The 16,189-nt window shown below is 42.8% G+C and overlaps 1 protein-coding gene across 2 annotated transcripts; it reads right to left on the bottom strand.

The window, feature by feature from the left end:
• Window positions 1–5,782: 5,782 nt before the first annotated feature.
• AKTIP (AKT interacting protein) lies at window positions 5,783–15,980 on the bottom strand. 2 transcript variants are annotated; one of them, XM_009956515.2, is made up of 9 exons: window positions 15,866–15,980; window positions 14,360–14,565; window positions 12,283–12,347; window positions 12,091–12,191; window positions 10,687–10,775; window positions 10,515–10,613; window positions 10,186–10,293; window positions 9,476–9,536; window positions 5,783–6,709 (listed from the first exon to the last, which is right to left on the bottom strand). In XM_009956515.2, the coding sequence occupies exons 1-9, from the start codon at window positions 15,905–15,907 to the stop codon at window positions 6,599–6,601; spliced, it is 882 nt and encodes a 293-aa protein (XP_009954817.1). In that variant the 5' UTR covers window positions 15,908–15,980; the 3' UTR covers window positions 5,783–6,598. The 2 variants fall into 2 exon arrangements, with proteins under 2 accessions (XP_009954817.1, XP_009954818.1); XM_009956516.2 differs by having other exon boundaries at window positions 5,783–6,706; window positions 15,866–15,954.
• Between the last annotated feature and the right edge of the window lie 209 nt (window positions 15,981–16,189).

Raw genomic sequence — 16,189 nt, 5'->3', positions numbered from 1 at the left:
TCTTGTTGTTAAGAGCCATTTTGGTCTCTGGCAGCCAGGTAGTGCACTGTCACAGCTCAGGGCGTGCTGGTTCTCCCTGGCATTTTTACCTAGCAGCCCTGGCCCTAAGTTTCATCAGTTTCTGTGGTTTCTACCCCTTTCTGAAACAGAATTGTTTAGCAACCCTCAGCTGTAAACACCAATGGAGGTGCTGCTTGTAGTTGATGATACTTTGAAACAAATGCTAAGAAAAGCCACTTGAACAGAAGTGTTCCCAAAGGGAAAAGTCCAGTACGTAAACTGATTTTAAAAAAATCTCAAGTAGCTTCAGAATATTTCATTCAAGGCTTAGAACAGAGCAGTTTGGGTGGAAGGGACCCACAACCATCACCTAGTCCAGCTGCAGCCACAGCCATTCAGGCCTGGGGGCAGAACCTTGCTTTCTCTGCCCAAAATGCGCTTGGCCGCGTGCAGCCCTGTGAAGCTGACATGCACAAATGCCCCTCATCGAAGTGTGGGCAGGGACTCAAGTTTTCCATTAAATGGGGGACCTGTACTAGCAAAGATGACAGCTAAAGTCAGGGGGAAAGGATTCAGTTTCAGCGGTACCGTTTCAGTACTCACTCGCCTACCTTGAGCCTGGAACAGCTTCTTGTAACGCACAAATCCGACTGCAGAAAGACGTAGTGTGTGTTCTCTCCCCTTTCTCAATCTAATACACAAAAAAAAGACAATTCAGATTATTCCAAACTAAACAAAATTCCACATTCTTTAAATAAGTAAAACTATTTTCAGCAAAATTATATTAGCATGGGTTTAGCTTAGAGCAACCAGACCTAGCTAGGTCCATAACAGCTCAAAGATAAACAAAACGTACTCAAATACCCATCGTTTCTACTACATCCATCTATCATTCTTCCTCATCATTGTTTTTACCGACTGTGGTGGATTCCAAACCCCAGCAACAACCGGACAAAGCACACAGCAGCAGCCACCTCTCTGCACTGACATCAGGGGACACCAGGATCTGCCCTGTGCTTCACCGCCCCCCACCCAAGGCCATCACACGTGTGGGGATCGGGGCATGTCGTGGTGTTGCACCGCAGCAGGAATGACGCCCTGCATCCACCCTGCTGCAGCCCAGATGAAAGAGTGTCCCAAGATTAGAAGGGATAAAACCTCCCCACAAGTTCTTCAGCTAAGTGGCTTAGGAAGTCTGCGAGTCAGTGGTTTATTACAAAAGCTTCTGAACAATCATAAAAATAAACAGCGAGAAACCATCACGTTGCAGTTTAACACTCCAGTTGTCTCCCTGCCCAGCTGGTACATGGTGCTCAGGCCTGTTTTCTACTTCACACCAAGAGTCCTTTAACTAAACTTTTCTAACACTGAATCTGAAGCGTTGAATAAATTTCAATTTCAGCCTTCCTAAGAAAAGCATAAGAGAAACAGCAGCAACTGAATTAACGTTGACAGTAGCGCCAGGCCAGGGCGCTAGCCCTCAACAAGCTCTCCCACATGCTTTCCTTGAAAAAACCCCACAGAGCGCCCCTTCCCAGGCAAGACAAGCTCAGCTTTCAGATCCACTCCTCCATCCCCCTTTTCTATCGCAAGCTCAGAACAGGCATTTGACAATTCCTCGGCACTCGCAATTCCTCATAACCTGCCAGAGGGTGAACCACGCAGGCTGACGGGGCCATTAACGGCACACCGAGAAAGCTGGCCGAGGTGAGTGACACAGAGCCATCTTCTTCCTTTGTACTGGGTTACAAGGAAGCGGGCTGGTTCTCTCACAAGTTTTCACAAGTCCCACGCCGAGCTAAGGCCCACTTCCGCTATGCTGTGCCCCATTCTAGAGCCTTCCCTAGCAGAAAAGGGCTACTGAAAGCAAGCTGCTCATGCTTGACTGAAACCACGTATTTGTTAGAAAGGTTAACAACCAGTGGCACATGACACGGAGGATGGAGTGAAATTGAACAAATGCATATTTAGGATCATCAGAAGTCTGGTCCCTACAATGCAGATAGCAAAAGCCAGAAACACTATGAAGGACTTTTTTCCTTTAAGTAGTAAATCAGCTGCACAAGTCTCAAGAAAAAGGAAAGAGAGCAACAAAAGAAACACCTCCCAAATATACAGCTAGTTGTCACGCAGCTGTCGGCCATCCCCCACCCCTAGCAGCAGTTTGATTTAAGCACGAGCCATCAGCCATGACTGCTGCAAACCTTCCTCTAGGTGTTGTGCCACACATCTACCCCCTTTCCGTAACACTGCTGGGGAAGGTGCAAGCTGGATGCGAGCTACTTCCTGCACATACAAATCACAAGGCACAGCATTAAATAAGAGACACTTATTTAATTCTCTTAATTTATTAAGAGAAAAATACCTAAAAGCATCGAAGGGATCTAAAGCAGACAGAACAGCTCAACTCTGTCCAAGCTATGCAGAGCAAGGTCGCGCCCCAGGTGCTCAGCCTGCAGGCCTGGGAAGCAGCAAGCACGAAACACCAAACGGTGCTGAAGAAGCTAAGCACGCTCTGGAGAACAAAAGGGTCTTCGGCCAGTTCCCTTCTTCCACCCCAGTCTCTGTGCAGAAGCACTCAAGGCCTTTGCTCCCACAATACGGCAGTGCAGCAGCCTTTGGTTCTACCAGGCATTTCAGAAGTCAGAAGACAACTGAACTTCCACCCTGCAGCCACTGTCACAGCCCTGTCCTGCGCTACCTACGAGCTTTTTTCTGGTACAAGAGGAGGGCGGCTGAGCAAGACACTGTCTCCCCCACTACCGCCTCCCTCCCTCCCCACCCAAGGAGCAGATCAGCAGCAAGAGCACTCACCCTGCTCCACAAGGGCTGGACACGGTCTGTGACTTCTTCAGCAAAGATCCCAGCGAGAAGCGACCACAGCCGGGAGGTGAAGGCGGGAGCTCTCTGCAGAGGCATGTGGGGCCCGCGGAGCCACCCACGGCTGCACTGGCCCAGGAGATGCCACACATGCTGCCAGCACACGCTCCCCGTGCGTGGCAACACGCTGCACCCGAGAGCAGGCACCCACAGCCTCCCGGCCCGCAGGTTCTCCCTCTCGCCAATAGGCCAGACACCTTTTGTGGCTGGCCACGCAGGGCAAGAACACCATTCTTTGCTTTGAAAGACTGAAAAAATAAGTTTCCAGCCTGTATTTTACACGGGCAGTAGTTTCCTCAAGATCACTAGATCCAAGGGACTGGAGCAGGGAAGTGCCCAGTTACTCGTTCCTTTGCTCGCGCAGGAGAAAACACACAGGCGCGCACATACACCCCCACGCCCGGCTCACACTCTCCCATTACTCACTAGCTTTTCAAGAAACAGCTGTGGTGCCAGGCAAGCACTCCCGAGGGTCTGTGCTTCCTTTTGCTTTCCCATGGTGGGTAAGGAAGAGAGGGAAGGACAGAAAGTCTTTCTGCACGTGTCATCACAGAACTGCCAACGGCAACAGCAGAGAATCGCCTGCCTTCTTCCACGATCCACAGGTTTTTCCTTCTTTTCTACACTGATACATGCAAGAAATTATAAAAGGGTTACAGCTATCTGCCATCCAAGCCCTGTTCTCACAAAATAACTAACTTGAGCACGCAAGGTAAAGAATGCAAAAACAATGTTAGAAAAATCGTATGTAATTAAAGAGGCAGAATGTCCCACCGCAGGAAAGGGCACAGAAACCAGTGCCAATTCAGAATTTTGCACTGTCCTCTAAGTTTTTCATCTGAAGACAGGGCTTAACAGCTTATTTACGCAACATGTTTCTCCCAAAAAGTGACCTAAGAGTAAGAGCCAAGTTCTTACAAGTCCTAAGCCTTCTCCCACTCCTTCCTTCCAAAGGGGTAGGAATGGGAAAAGAGACACACCACCACAAAAATCTCAAATCCATTATTTGCACAGGCCTATTTCGAGGTTTGCTCCACCAAGCCACCAGTACCAGCAAGAAATCAACATTTCGTTTGATGTGCTCTTGCTGGTGCTGGTTTCTAGTGCTGCTGTAGAAACAGATACAGTGCTTCTCTGAACAGCAGCCACTGTTTCAAGACTCAAACAGCAAAACATCCTACACCAAGTCTGTCAGCTTCACTCTAGTGACGGGTGTATCAAAGCACTAGATCGTTGTGATGCGCTCGCTGGGGCTGACACGGCAATACCGACGCAAGTGGAAAGACACAGAACTGTTCTAGTAATGACTAGATGCTGCGATCGTCCGGAAACGTAGCAGCAGCAACCTTCAGAGAGCTGCTAAAGACTGCAGGTTTGCTCTAGGCTTCCCCACCCATTTTTAAACACCACTGCCTTAACACATCTTCCCCTCAGCCTCATAACAAAGTCAGATTCAGCACTGAGCTAGAGGAGACAGATTTGTGTTGAAGACAGTAGGAACTGGGTTCACTCGGAGTTAACTGCCCTACAAAATCATACCAAGTCACAGACACCTCACCCAGTGGCAAAAATGTCCTTCTGGAAAATCTGCGCTCAACCACCACTTTCAATACAGTTTACAATTAAAACCCCAGTGCATTTAAAGCCATTAAATATGTTTAAATCCGGTGTACTAATTCACGTGACCAGAGCCTGCCAGATGCCAGAGCCTTCAGTTTACACAGACCCACACCTCACACACAGAGTTAGGAAGAGCTTTCAGACAGCTGAAGGCAACACTTCAGTTGCAAATACCTTCTTCAGAAGTACCTGCTTGGTAACTCACACTTAGAATTCCTCTTACTTTAACCTCGGATTTGTTTAGGAGGGAGCCATTCTAAATTGTATTTCTCTTATTACACTGAGTATGAATGGATATACTAAGGTTTAGAAAGACCACTGTAGCATTTAGTCAAGAACCTAGGTCCTGTGACAGACATTTCATAACATGAAGGGAGTTCAAGAGGAAAAACTAGCCTCAAGAAAGGCACCTCGGGATGCATTTCCTTCTCTGCCTTAAAGAGGATCCTTGCTCCCTGCATACCCTCTGCATTCTTCTGTCTAAAGAGGAATTCCAGCAGTACCAGAGACACTCCAGGCAGCCCCAGAAAATACTCATCTCAAAGGCAGAAGCTTTAAAAGGTTTAAAGCAACATCATGCAGTAAGAGTTCAACATTACCTAAAACAGAGTAAGTACTTAATTTATACAATGTTAAGTGCTGCATAGAAACCGCTCAAGTCATCCTTAACAGTACATTAAATTAACCACTTGGTATATGATAGCATATTACTTTTCTGTTTCCTTAAGAGCTAAGAAGTTGTTCTCAAAGGCAACAGGGAAAGGTTGGTATATGACAAGTGGATTTAACTCGTCAGATAAAAACAAGACAAAAAACTCCACAAAACCCAACACACACCCCACACCACTCCCCACTCCCCCCCGCCCCAAACACCACGTGACCTTTGTGTATGAAGTCACTACTACTCGTTGGCAGACAGCAGTTTGCACTAATGCTGTCAGCACAGGTATGAGGAGCCAAAGAAAAGCAGCCCAGCTGTAAAGGGTTACTGGTACAGGTTTTGATAGGAAAATCCCATCAGGCAAGAGTAAGGCATTATGCTGGGCTATGACATTAGGAAGACTCCTCTGAGAAGTAAAAGATTCTGTCCTGAGCTCACACGTGCTTCAGAAAGGTTTTCCTGCACGTGGCACACAACCGTATCTAACCAGCACACACCACCCGACACCCCGCTGACACCCTGAACGCCCGTGCAGGCAAGCACAGACGAAGCCGGGTGCCTCCGTTCCGGTTCCAGCCTTTGCTAAATGTCTACACCATCGACAAACAGAGAGACAACTGCTAGGTCACGGTTTCTTTTTATTTTAAGATGTCACTATTAACACACATTAGTCAAGCTATCCTAAGTCATCTCGCAGACACCGAGGGAATCTAAAATCCTCCAAGATTTTATTAGCTCAAGAGACCACCATTAAAAGCTTTGATTTTAGTGTTTATGCAATAAAAGTCTAACAAGCCTGACATTCTGCTTTCACCCTGTCAGACTAATGTGCGCTTTAGTGACAACATCCATTTACAAATCAATAATACATCATACATCATCCCCAGCTTTACCTCTGAAAAGTGCTAAATGGAGTCAATGAACCGTCTATTTACAATTTCAAATTCTAATATATTTACAATAGAAACCAAAAGTATTTAAAACCATTAAATATAGTGTTTAACTCTGCTATATTAGTTTACATGAACACAGCTTACCTCTGGCATCATATTTCCAATGCTAATATTTCTGCCAGTAATTTAAGATTTTTTTTAAAAAATTGCTATTCCTGGAGGGAAAAAATAAAAGCTTAAAAAAACAACCCAAAACCTCCAGGCATTTCAGAGCCCTGAGGAACTACCCACCCTAGACAGTCTTCAGGTAGAAGTACTGCAGTGTTCAAGAGAGACTTCCAAACTCCAGGCAAGCCTTTAAAACCTAATGCATATGTAAAACATTAAGAGTCAGTAATCCATTGAACAGGTTTACTGGAGTCACTGCTACCATTCAGTTTTTACTAATCCGTAGTCAAGAAGGAAACTGCTGCTTTGCTGTTTCTCCCTCCATTACATTCCCTCTACCCACAGAAAGTGTTTTGTGCACCACCGTCCAGAAGAGCTAAGTAGGCATCGTCTTCTCTTCTTTGCTGAAAGGCTGAACTGAGCCAGGCTTTACCCATGACAGGCCAGAAACATGCATGCTTTTGCAGTGCTGATCTTCCGGCTTCTTCTAGGCAGAAGAAAGTTAGAGTCAGAATTATCAGATACCCCAAACCCTCTTACGTTCCCCCCCATTCATTTTACCTTTGGCAAACACAAGCATAAGAGAGACCAGCGTCATTTCCCCTCCTCAAAGAGGAACAGAACAATGGCGAGTGCTTTAACTTCTGTGAATGCGTGTGGCACCTGTGGAACTACCCCGACGTTACAGGAGCGTTGCAATGACTTAGTTCACATACCGCTACCTTATCACACCATAAAGATTAGAAGACACTTTGAATAGCACCTTTTGCTCGAAGGCTGTGGCCCAGCACCACTGCACTGCTATCTGCCAAATTTCTTGGTTCTACAGGAGGAAGCATCGATCCAAATCAAAACATTTCTGTCGTTAACCTGACGTTACAACCACAGCATACTACCTTGTGATGCTGGGCGTACCGTGGAGGAGCGCTCAACTCCTCCAAAGGCTTCTGAATGCAAATGAACATGGCAAAGCAGCAACTGATACCTCTGCTGTACCATGGAGCTTCTTAACGCTTTCCAAGGATGGCCCTTCCCTTCCCTGAGCATTTATCATGGTTAAATGCTTGAACAGTAACTATTTCTACCCAACACAAAGCAACAGAAATCTGAGACTGACACACACACACACACACACACACAAGAGGGCTTCAAGTTGAGGGAGAAAGATGCAACTTTGAGCATCTATAGTTTCAAAGTAGTTTAAGAAGATTAGTAAATTAGATCCCTACTCCAGCAGGTCAAAGAAACAGAATAGCTTGCAGGGTTTTTTGCATACCAGGAACTAGCCCTGCCTCCACACTGCTACAGGCTCATCAGATCACCTGCATGCCAACTACATCAAACCTGGCACGACACATCAGGCTCTAGAAAGCAATAACCATGTGAGTAGACTTTGTCATACTATGGGAAGACTTTTGCCTGACAGAGTAAATTAAGTCAGCAAGAAAACTGAACCTGCACTACTTCTGCCCCTCCCCATGTCCTATGTAAAAGGTGACACTGCGGGACAGACTTGCCACAACACATCAGACAACAGCAAACAAGAGGGAACAGTTAAGCTTGAGCCTGGCAAGAGCAGCACCTGCCTATCACATGCTGCACACAGGACACCATCTAGCAAAAACTGTGTTCTCAGCAGGAAACTGGGGCATCACAGCCTTTCCCAGGCTACAGGTCTAGAACAGCTTAGCTGACTCCCAATGCATAGTAATTACACCGTGACAAACAAGGATCCAGGGCTGCAGAAGAAGGGAAGACAGGATACAGGATTAGGGACCTTCCTTTCACAGGGAAGGAAGAGAATGTTCTCAGCTAAACGGACATTTTGGAACTAACCTCTAAGGCACAGAAGTTGGGCCATTCCTGCTGTCAACAAACGACTCGAGCGACTCATACCACACATGAAATAGTTACTGAAGAAGTTAAGTTTTCCTTTAAAAAGAAATTAACACGCATCTCCAAACAAAAAGGACCAAAGAAAAGTCATTGTTTGCTATCAGTCTCTGAGACAACATCATACCCTTCCATTTCAAACACCTCAATTTGCTTTTTCTCTTTAGGTCTTCGATTTAAAGGACAAGAAAGCAGGAGTTAAGAGAATGAAGGGCAGCAGGGGGAGTGGGGTGGGGGGAGGAGTCAAAAGTATTTCTTCGTTTTTTTAACATCAAGAAATCTGAATCTGATCAAAATATTTTCCTGTGCGTTCGAAGGCTGCAGAAAGGACACCTCACCTCAAGCCCTGCTGTGACTCTGGCAGCTGGGAACATTGCTACACTGAGCTTAAAGGCAGCATATTGTATTAAGATCAGTGTAAAAAATCTCATTCATGCCAGAAGACATGCAAGACTGAAGTTTGGACTGATTAAAAAAAATGATACTAATTTTTTTTTTTTTAATTACAAAAAAAGCAGCAAACCACACCACAGCTCCAGTGCAAGAAGCCCAAGTCACTACTAAAACACTGAGTGCATTTCCTTGCCAGGCCAGCAAAGATACCAGCCACCATTTCAGAATCCCTGGGCACTGCAAGTGGATTGACTTTTCATGCCACTCAGTGCAGACTCAGAATTGCTGTGTGCCAGCACCTGTCAAGTGTAAAGAAATAATCCCCAAAACCCCCAAAAAACCCCAAAACCAAAGGTGTTGCTCAGGTGAAGGCTATATGAACCAACACCCTCTTGCTGTATCAGTATGAGTGCTCTGTGATAGAAGTAGCTCTGATCACCCTTCCATGAGCTGATGTTGTCTTACCAGAAATCGGCAGCTTTGGAGATGTGAGCAAGGTACTCTGCTTCAAAAAGTTCAGAATGAGAAGAAAGCCCCAAAGCTTCGATGCAGTAATGAAAGATCTCTCAACAGAAGAGAACAAAGCAGCTGGGGACTGTCAGGCTACGCAGAAGTGGTGACGGCCATGACAAGTGGAAGACAAGCTAATAGGCAGTCAGCAAACCTCTTATTTTCCCTTCTTCCCTCCCTCCATCCCTAAACAAAAAGAACTGCCAAGAGTGCCAACAACTGTACTAACAAAGCTTTCTAGCTGGCAAAATGACTAATTGCTTAATACGCTGAAGTTAGAACAGTGACATAACTGCTTAGTTAGGAGACCAAATCAGTTTCAGCACGCCTGCTGATCCAAAAGAGGGGTGGAGTAAGGTCTCTCTAGTACACATTCATCACAAAGAAACAGAGAACCTTTCTTCCCGTATCAGGCAATAAACCCTTACTATAGTGAGAATCTGGACTTTGTGCGTACCTTCTGAGTCAACATCTTCTCTCTAGCTTCATCGTGTATAGCTGGATTCCACGGAGAAAAACTATGAAGAAAGTACAGTTATCTCTTACTTTGCATTTTTGCAAACTACAGCATAGGCAGAGCAGAAGGCAGACATTTTCTTTGGTTTAGTTTGTTGAATTTCAAGTAAAATACAAGTTTGAGTTTTTGGAGTTAAAACACGTTGGTGTTAAGAACTAAATTGAAATTGCCATGGATCTTTGCAATATGAAATATTTAGGTGGTCATTTTTGCTTGCAATAACTCATATTCGCCATGGAGCTGACTGCTCCATCCCCCACGCAGTCAAGATTAAAAGTATTTTAAAAGTGTGACCAAAGCCACAGTCATGCAAATTGAGCATCGGAAAGCCCAAAAGCAGTATTTACTCCACGGGTATCTCCACTTGAGGAAGGTGAGGTGTTTGGTGGGTTTTGTTTGCTTGGGGATATGCTGAGATTCATTTAAGTCTTGGTTGCTTAGTGAAAGAACATAAACACAAGTGCCGATTATATTTAAGATTCACTCAATACTAAACAGAAGGAAATGAGGGTAGGAATATTCAAAGTATTGCTATAAATGTAAGAAAAAACAGGTCACTCAACTCGGCAGAGAAAGGCTTCAAATCACCAACTATACCAAAACTTGTTCTCGAGACATTAGGACACGGTGAATTTGCTCATGGTACTTACACGATTGCATAGGGATCCTCTATTTTGGGCTGATCAAATAAATGACTGCTGCATAGTTTGACACTGTCCACCACTTTACTTTTGAACAGCTGAATATCTTTTTCATACCTGCAAAAGAGAAGTAAGTAACGTCAAGTAATTGCAAGGAGGCACAGGTTTGCTCTAGAAGCACAGGCAGACTTGGCAAAGCCTCGACTTTACTTCCTAGCGCAACCAGCTCCAGAGGTAGAGACCATGAACTGATAAACAATTTCACAAACCTCTTGTTTCTGCAAGTCTATGCAAAAATCTCTTATGAGACCACGTCTATACACATGGAAGATACTTACAGCACTGCAGCCTCAGGGTTCAGAGGACTAGTCGTATCAATCTTGTAGAAGACTCTGCGAGCATACATTAATACTTGCCATATGTGATTATGATTTCGCCTAAAAAGAACGAAACACAATGAAGAAAGGAACAAACTTCTTTCAAATTAAACATCACTATGTTACCACTAACCTCCACTTTGCAAATGCTCTTTTCACATCCAGTTCACCAGATAAAGGATCTACCAGCGGATGGAAGACAGGCAGATCAAAAACCAAGCGCTGCATTAGGAAAAAAGAAATTCATTATGATAACTTCAATCCTAATGCTAAATCCACTGGGTGAAGGTGAACAGAAGTCAAATGTTGCTTCCAAATACTAATTAATTGTTACTGTTTTAAAAGTAAACAGCCCAAAGTGATTTATAAAACCTGTGAAACTGTAACCCCACACACCCATCTTACACACAGGGTCTTGTCTTCTCACATGCTTATCACCAAATCAGGGAACTAATCCAGCTAGTGCCAACATGGGTAATAACAGATAAGATCAGATCAGAGTTTTTCTAGTTTCGCTATTAGTGACTGAAAGCTTTTTACATACTTGAGCTACAATCAATACTTTTTTTACCCTACACATTTTTAAGTAAACTGTGCAGTGACACCATGGTGTCTTCAGTTCTGTACAGCTAGCTGCTTCTGGTGTTCATGCATTCTTCCAAAAGAAAACTTAGTTTCAACAGGAAGGTTTTAAAGCCCTATACTAGCAAAAGAATGATGGCTGTATGAGAGACACTAAAGTCTAATCTTTGAAATAAACTTTCCTACTCTTTCTGTCCTTTTACAGGTGACAGCTTTACACAAAACTTGACACCAAGCAGACAGCTTCCCACATAACAACTTGTTTGCAGCTTCAGCAGTTACATACACCTGTTCCCCAGTCTTCCTCTTAAAAGAAATTCAGCCAAGAGGGCCAGCTGCTCTGCTGTGGAGAGTCACACTGCCACAAGGTTTTATTTTTATTTTTTAAATTTACGAAGTAACTTGGATACTTTTCCCTGAAGAGAAAAAAAAAAAAAAGAGAAAGCAGGGATGGAAGGTAGCACGATACTACTATTTATCTCCTTCTCCCTTTGTTTCACCAATGTTTTCCTCAAGTTCTTTTAGTTCTTTGTTTCAATGCAATTTAGAAGAGAGACAGAGGGAAGAAATCCTGCAGTACTACAGCAAGCACAGCACAAGTGCCTGGTTTTTTGTTCCATTACATCGCTACTCAGAATTCGGATACTCCTTTAAGCGTTTCAATATTAATTTCCTTGCCAAGGAAGCAACAGATCAAGAGCTGAGGTAAAGAACTGGTTGATTACTTAATACTCTAATGCATCTAACCTCAGGAAGTTCACTCTACACCAGTCTCAGTAATCAGAATAACATGATTGCTCTACAGACGTCAGGGAACACGTACAAGATATCACAAATGAGCCCAGCCAACTGAACAAAACTAGTTCAAGGAAATGAGAAGTTATTAGCTTTAACAAAAAGTCATACTTGAAACACCAGAAAACAAGAAAAACCCAAGACACACACAACCACTTACCGGGCAGTCTCCATCTGGGTAATTATCAGGAATATAGACAGTAAATTTAAACACACCATCCTGGTAGAGCCCGTGTCTTATAAATATTACACCAAACCACACTGCAAGTGAGAAAGTTTTGCTTGAGTGAAAGAATTTAAAAATAAATTTAAATTTATAAAAAACAACGTTAAAAGTAACATTTAAACTTACTTAATGCTGATCGGTAAGATGGCTGCACGTAGACACCCGGCAATTTCTGCTTTACAACCAAGGTACTGCAATTAGAATCAGCATTTAGAATAGCTCCACGACCACTCTAAATCTACAGCAAGCTGACAACAGTAAACCCAGAACGTACCACAATAGCTTAACAGGGGACTTCTTCCACAAACTTACACTCAATTCCCAAGGGCAGACTGCTAACAGGAGGAGGGGGCTGAAAACCAGTGAAACCATATTCTTTCACTCTCACTTCCCTTCCACTTAAAGAGTTACTAACAGGAAGCATTATTTCTCCTGGTAAAACTGCAAGTAGATAAGTAGAAATAAGGTTTTCCCCCAGTAGACAAATTTAATGCATGTCAGCACTGAAATTTCCACTTTTCTACTGAATTCTCAGTTTCAAAGTAAAGAAGAAAAGAAGAAATGCAAGTAAGTAATTTTGAATGCAGATTTGCAATCAATTGTAGTTAATTCCGAAATGTGACCAAACTGTAACTTCAATTTTAAACAAGTATTTTCCAGTTTCAGATGAGACTATGCCGCAGATCAAACAGAAATTACACTGGCAACTGACAAAACAAAATAACAGAGAATAAAAAGGGCAGGCAAGAAGCAGGGTATATTAGAGATCTGGATCGAGCAATTCCAGGCATCTCATTAACAGGATGGACCAAGTCATTTTCCCAATCTTGCACTCAGTTGCCATTTCACTTCTTGTGATGATAATGCAGTCACAATCTTCGGTCACCAATGACCAGTGCACTGCAAAAAGATTTTCTGCCTCTCCCTTTGCCTTTTAGGAAAGTCCATTTGATAATCAACACTACTAACAGGGCAAAGTGTGCTATTTTTACTGTTTTTCAAATCAATGAGCACAAAAAGTTGCTAGTAATTGTAACCAGTTGTAGTTGTATCGTATGCAGATTCTACCGAACACTGTAAATGATAAACCAAATTATTCACTTCATACGTTTTCCAGTTACTTGGCATACAGGTCCCTTATACTGAACTCCAGAGGGTTGCACAAATAAACAATAATCTTAAAGCCAAATTTTAACACAGTTCTCTGCTTATGGTTTCCATAATATTAATCATGATTTCCCTAATTTTTTAAACTAGAGAAGTTTACATTATGATACCAATACATTTTTGCATGCTGCAGAAGAAAAACATCTTTCTTGAATTAAGAAGTCAGGGTCAGTTCCCTAAAAAAAAAGATTAATGTTTTGAGAGTTCTCACTTTCAATGTAATGGTTAAATGCAAGAACTGAGACTTAGTGTTGCATAAGGACTCCAGGGATTTCATTCCAAAAGGCACCACATACTTGAGAATCCAGTATGTCTGTTACAGAGGAAGTCCCTTCAGCTTTGTAGCACAAATGGTTTATGTAACTTTGTACAACTAGAAAGTTTTGCAGACAAACAGACTTGTACACTCCCACAGCAGTCTACAAATCACTAGATTGGATCAAATGCAACTGATCCACAGAAAGCTATTTAAATCGCACTAACTCCTCCCTCATAAGTTTCTCACAAAATATCATTGAAAGGCAGGAAAGAATATAGTCTTCCTAATACCCAGTTAACAAGCCACATCAGGCACCATTCAAGTGTTCCCTGTAACAACTGAAGGAAGTTTCCACATCCTGACACCATTAGACAGTACCATACATTCATAACCATCTTCCCACTAGACATCTGCTTGCTTCTATTTTAATACTTGTTTCAAAAATTTGGTGTTTCTGACCAAAAAGCTATTAGGATAATTGGTAGGGATGCCTAAACACAAAATGTGTTTACTTCAAGACTGAGAAATATAGTAATTCAGAGAATCACATCTAAACACACCCCTTAAAAAAATCTCATCTCATTTTCCTCTCCCCTTCTAACTCAAGATATTGAAACTGCTGCTCCAGAAAAAGAATTCTGTGGAACTTAAGTTTTGCTGCCTTCAAGGACTACGGCAGACACACCATGCAAGAACTAGGTCCCTGCATGTTTTTTTCCTCACTGAAGCATAAGCCCAGTGACCTAAAAAAGACCAAAAAACCCCGTGAAAACCTACAATTCTGCAAGGAGGGAATACTCCAAATAAAAAGGCCCATAAGAAGCATGTGTTCCATTTGTCGACTGGGATGACGCAGCAGGTGAAGCAGGCTTGGTTATTGGCACAGCATTCTTTGGAATAGAAGGCAACTGTTTCTTTGTAGAGGCTCGTAGCGGACTGGTTCGCAGCTCTCCACTCAAAGTTTTCTCTTCAGTGTCGGGTCTCTGTTAGATAAAAAAACCCATAAGATTACAGGCCGTATTTCATAAACATTTAACATATAAACATATTTATCATAGGTTTAAAGCCAACCTTGGTAACCACAAGTTTGGCCAACAAAACGCATCTTGGGTTTCAGTGTTCTATTAATTGGGGTGGGGGTGGTGTCTCTTTGGGTTTTGTTTTTAAATAGACTTGTATTCAATCAAACCTAGCCTACAAGTGCAGAACTAATCATTGCCGGACAGGAAATCTGCAGATTAGAACAAATACTTAAGGAGGCTTACATCTATTTAGAAACTGGAACCAGATAGTGTATAACATCAGCTTAGAATTCAATCTATTTCTAGCACACAGTACATCAGGATAAATCATTGCTACTGACAAACATCCTCACGTTCTAGACTTCAAAGAGTCTTTAAAGTGTTGTAAAGCTGAGATTAAATAAGAACTTTCTATAGAGCATTTCATATATTTCACTTCCTGCCCATGCTTAAGAGACCAACGTTGCACTTGGAACTAATCATATAGCCCATTCCCACTGTGAGAGAAGCATCATTTGACAGCGATATCAATAGTTTAGCAATTTATGCCTATGCTGTATTTTAGTAAAAAGGAAACAAACAAACAAACTGCTTTTCTATTTAACTGGTCACTGCTAGCAAATGCTGTACTGTGTGCAGACCTCAAAATCGTTCTAGAGATTGCCAAGACAAACCTGCGGGCTATGGACTTGAGATCAGGCTAGTTGTGGTGACTAAATGCATGATTTCAGCTGTAGTGTTTTGATGCTCTTGAGACCTGGGACTAGAAACAATACCTACGTCACCAGCATCATCAACGAAGTTACATAGTTTGCCCTAGCACTGAACACCTGAAAAGCAATTAACCCTAGAACTATCACGCTTTTAGCATTGCTACAATCTAACGCAGCAACAGCATTATGGATGCACAGTTTTGTCAATGCTCACTGCACATGCAATGCCTGGCTAAGCTCTATATAGACAGTAAATGAACGTCCTAAGAAACAAACACGTCAACCGTTTGAACAAGTTTGTTTCATCCTTCCTACTTAAAGATACTTCAGGTAAGAAAAGTCAACAAGTTCTGGAGTAGACTCCATCTGGAGGCACATTCCAGTTAATGCAGCTCACAGCTAGCTTACACTTTTATTGAAGATGATCACAATCCTTGAGATAAAACACCCACTCCAACTGTACTTGTAGGTCACCTGATGGTCTCTTCCCAAACTGCTACCACCCCTCAATGCACATTAACACCTTATGGCTCCCATTCATTAAATACCTTGCGCACAGAACTTGTAGACATGCTCCAGAAAGGGTTCATAACGTGTATTCCAAACAAAGACCGCAACTTTTCAGTGTTTTCAGGGTGTCCTCAGGCCTCTCTGGTTTATACCCTAAAAACACACAGAATGAATATGCATTCTAACAGATAAACAGGACTTAATATATAAATAGGATTCAGATCCAGTTCTCAGCCAGCTTTTTATTTCTGTAACTTCAGAAGACAACTTCTTGTAGTTAAGACTGACAATAGTTAAAATTGCCAAAGCTCTATTATATACTAGACTCCAGGACAATAATGTAGTTGACTACGAAATAATTT

This window comes from Leptosomus discolor, chromosome 8 (assembly GCF_034619465.1).
Source record: "Leptosomus discolor isolate bLepDis1 chromosome 8, bLepDis1.hap2, whole genome shotgun sequence".
NCBI lineage: Eukaryota > Metazoa > Chordata > Aves > Leptosomiformes > Leptosomidae > Leptosomus > Leptosomus discolor.
This window is presented reverse-complemented; position numbering and strand designations above follow the sequence as displayed.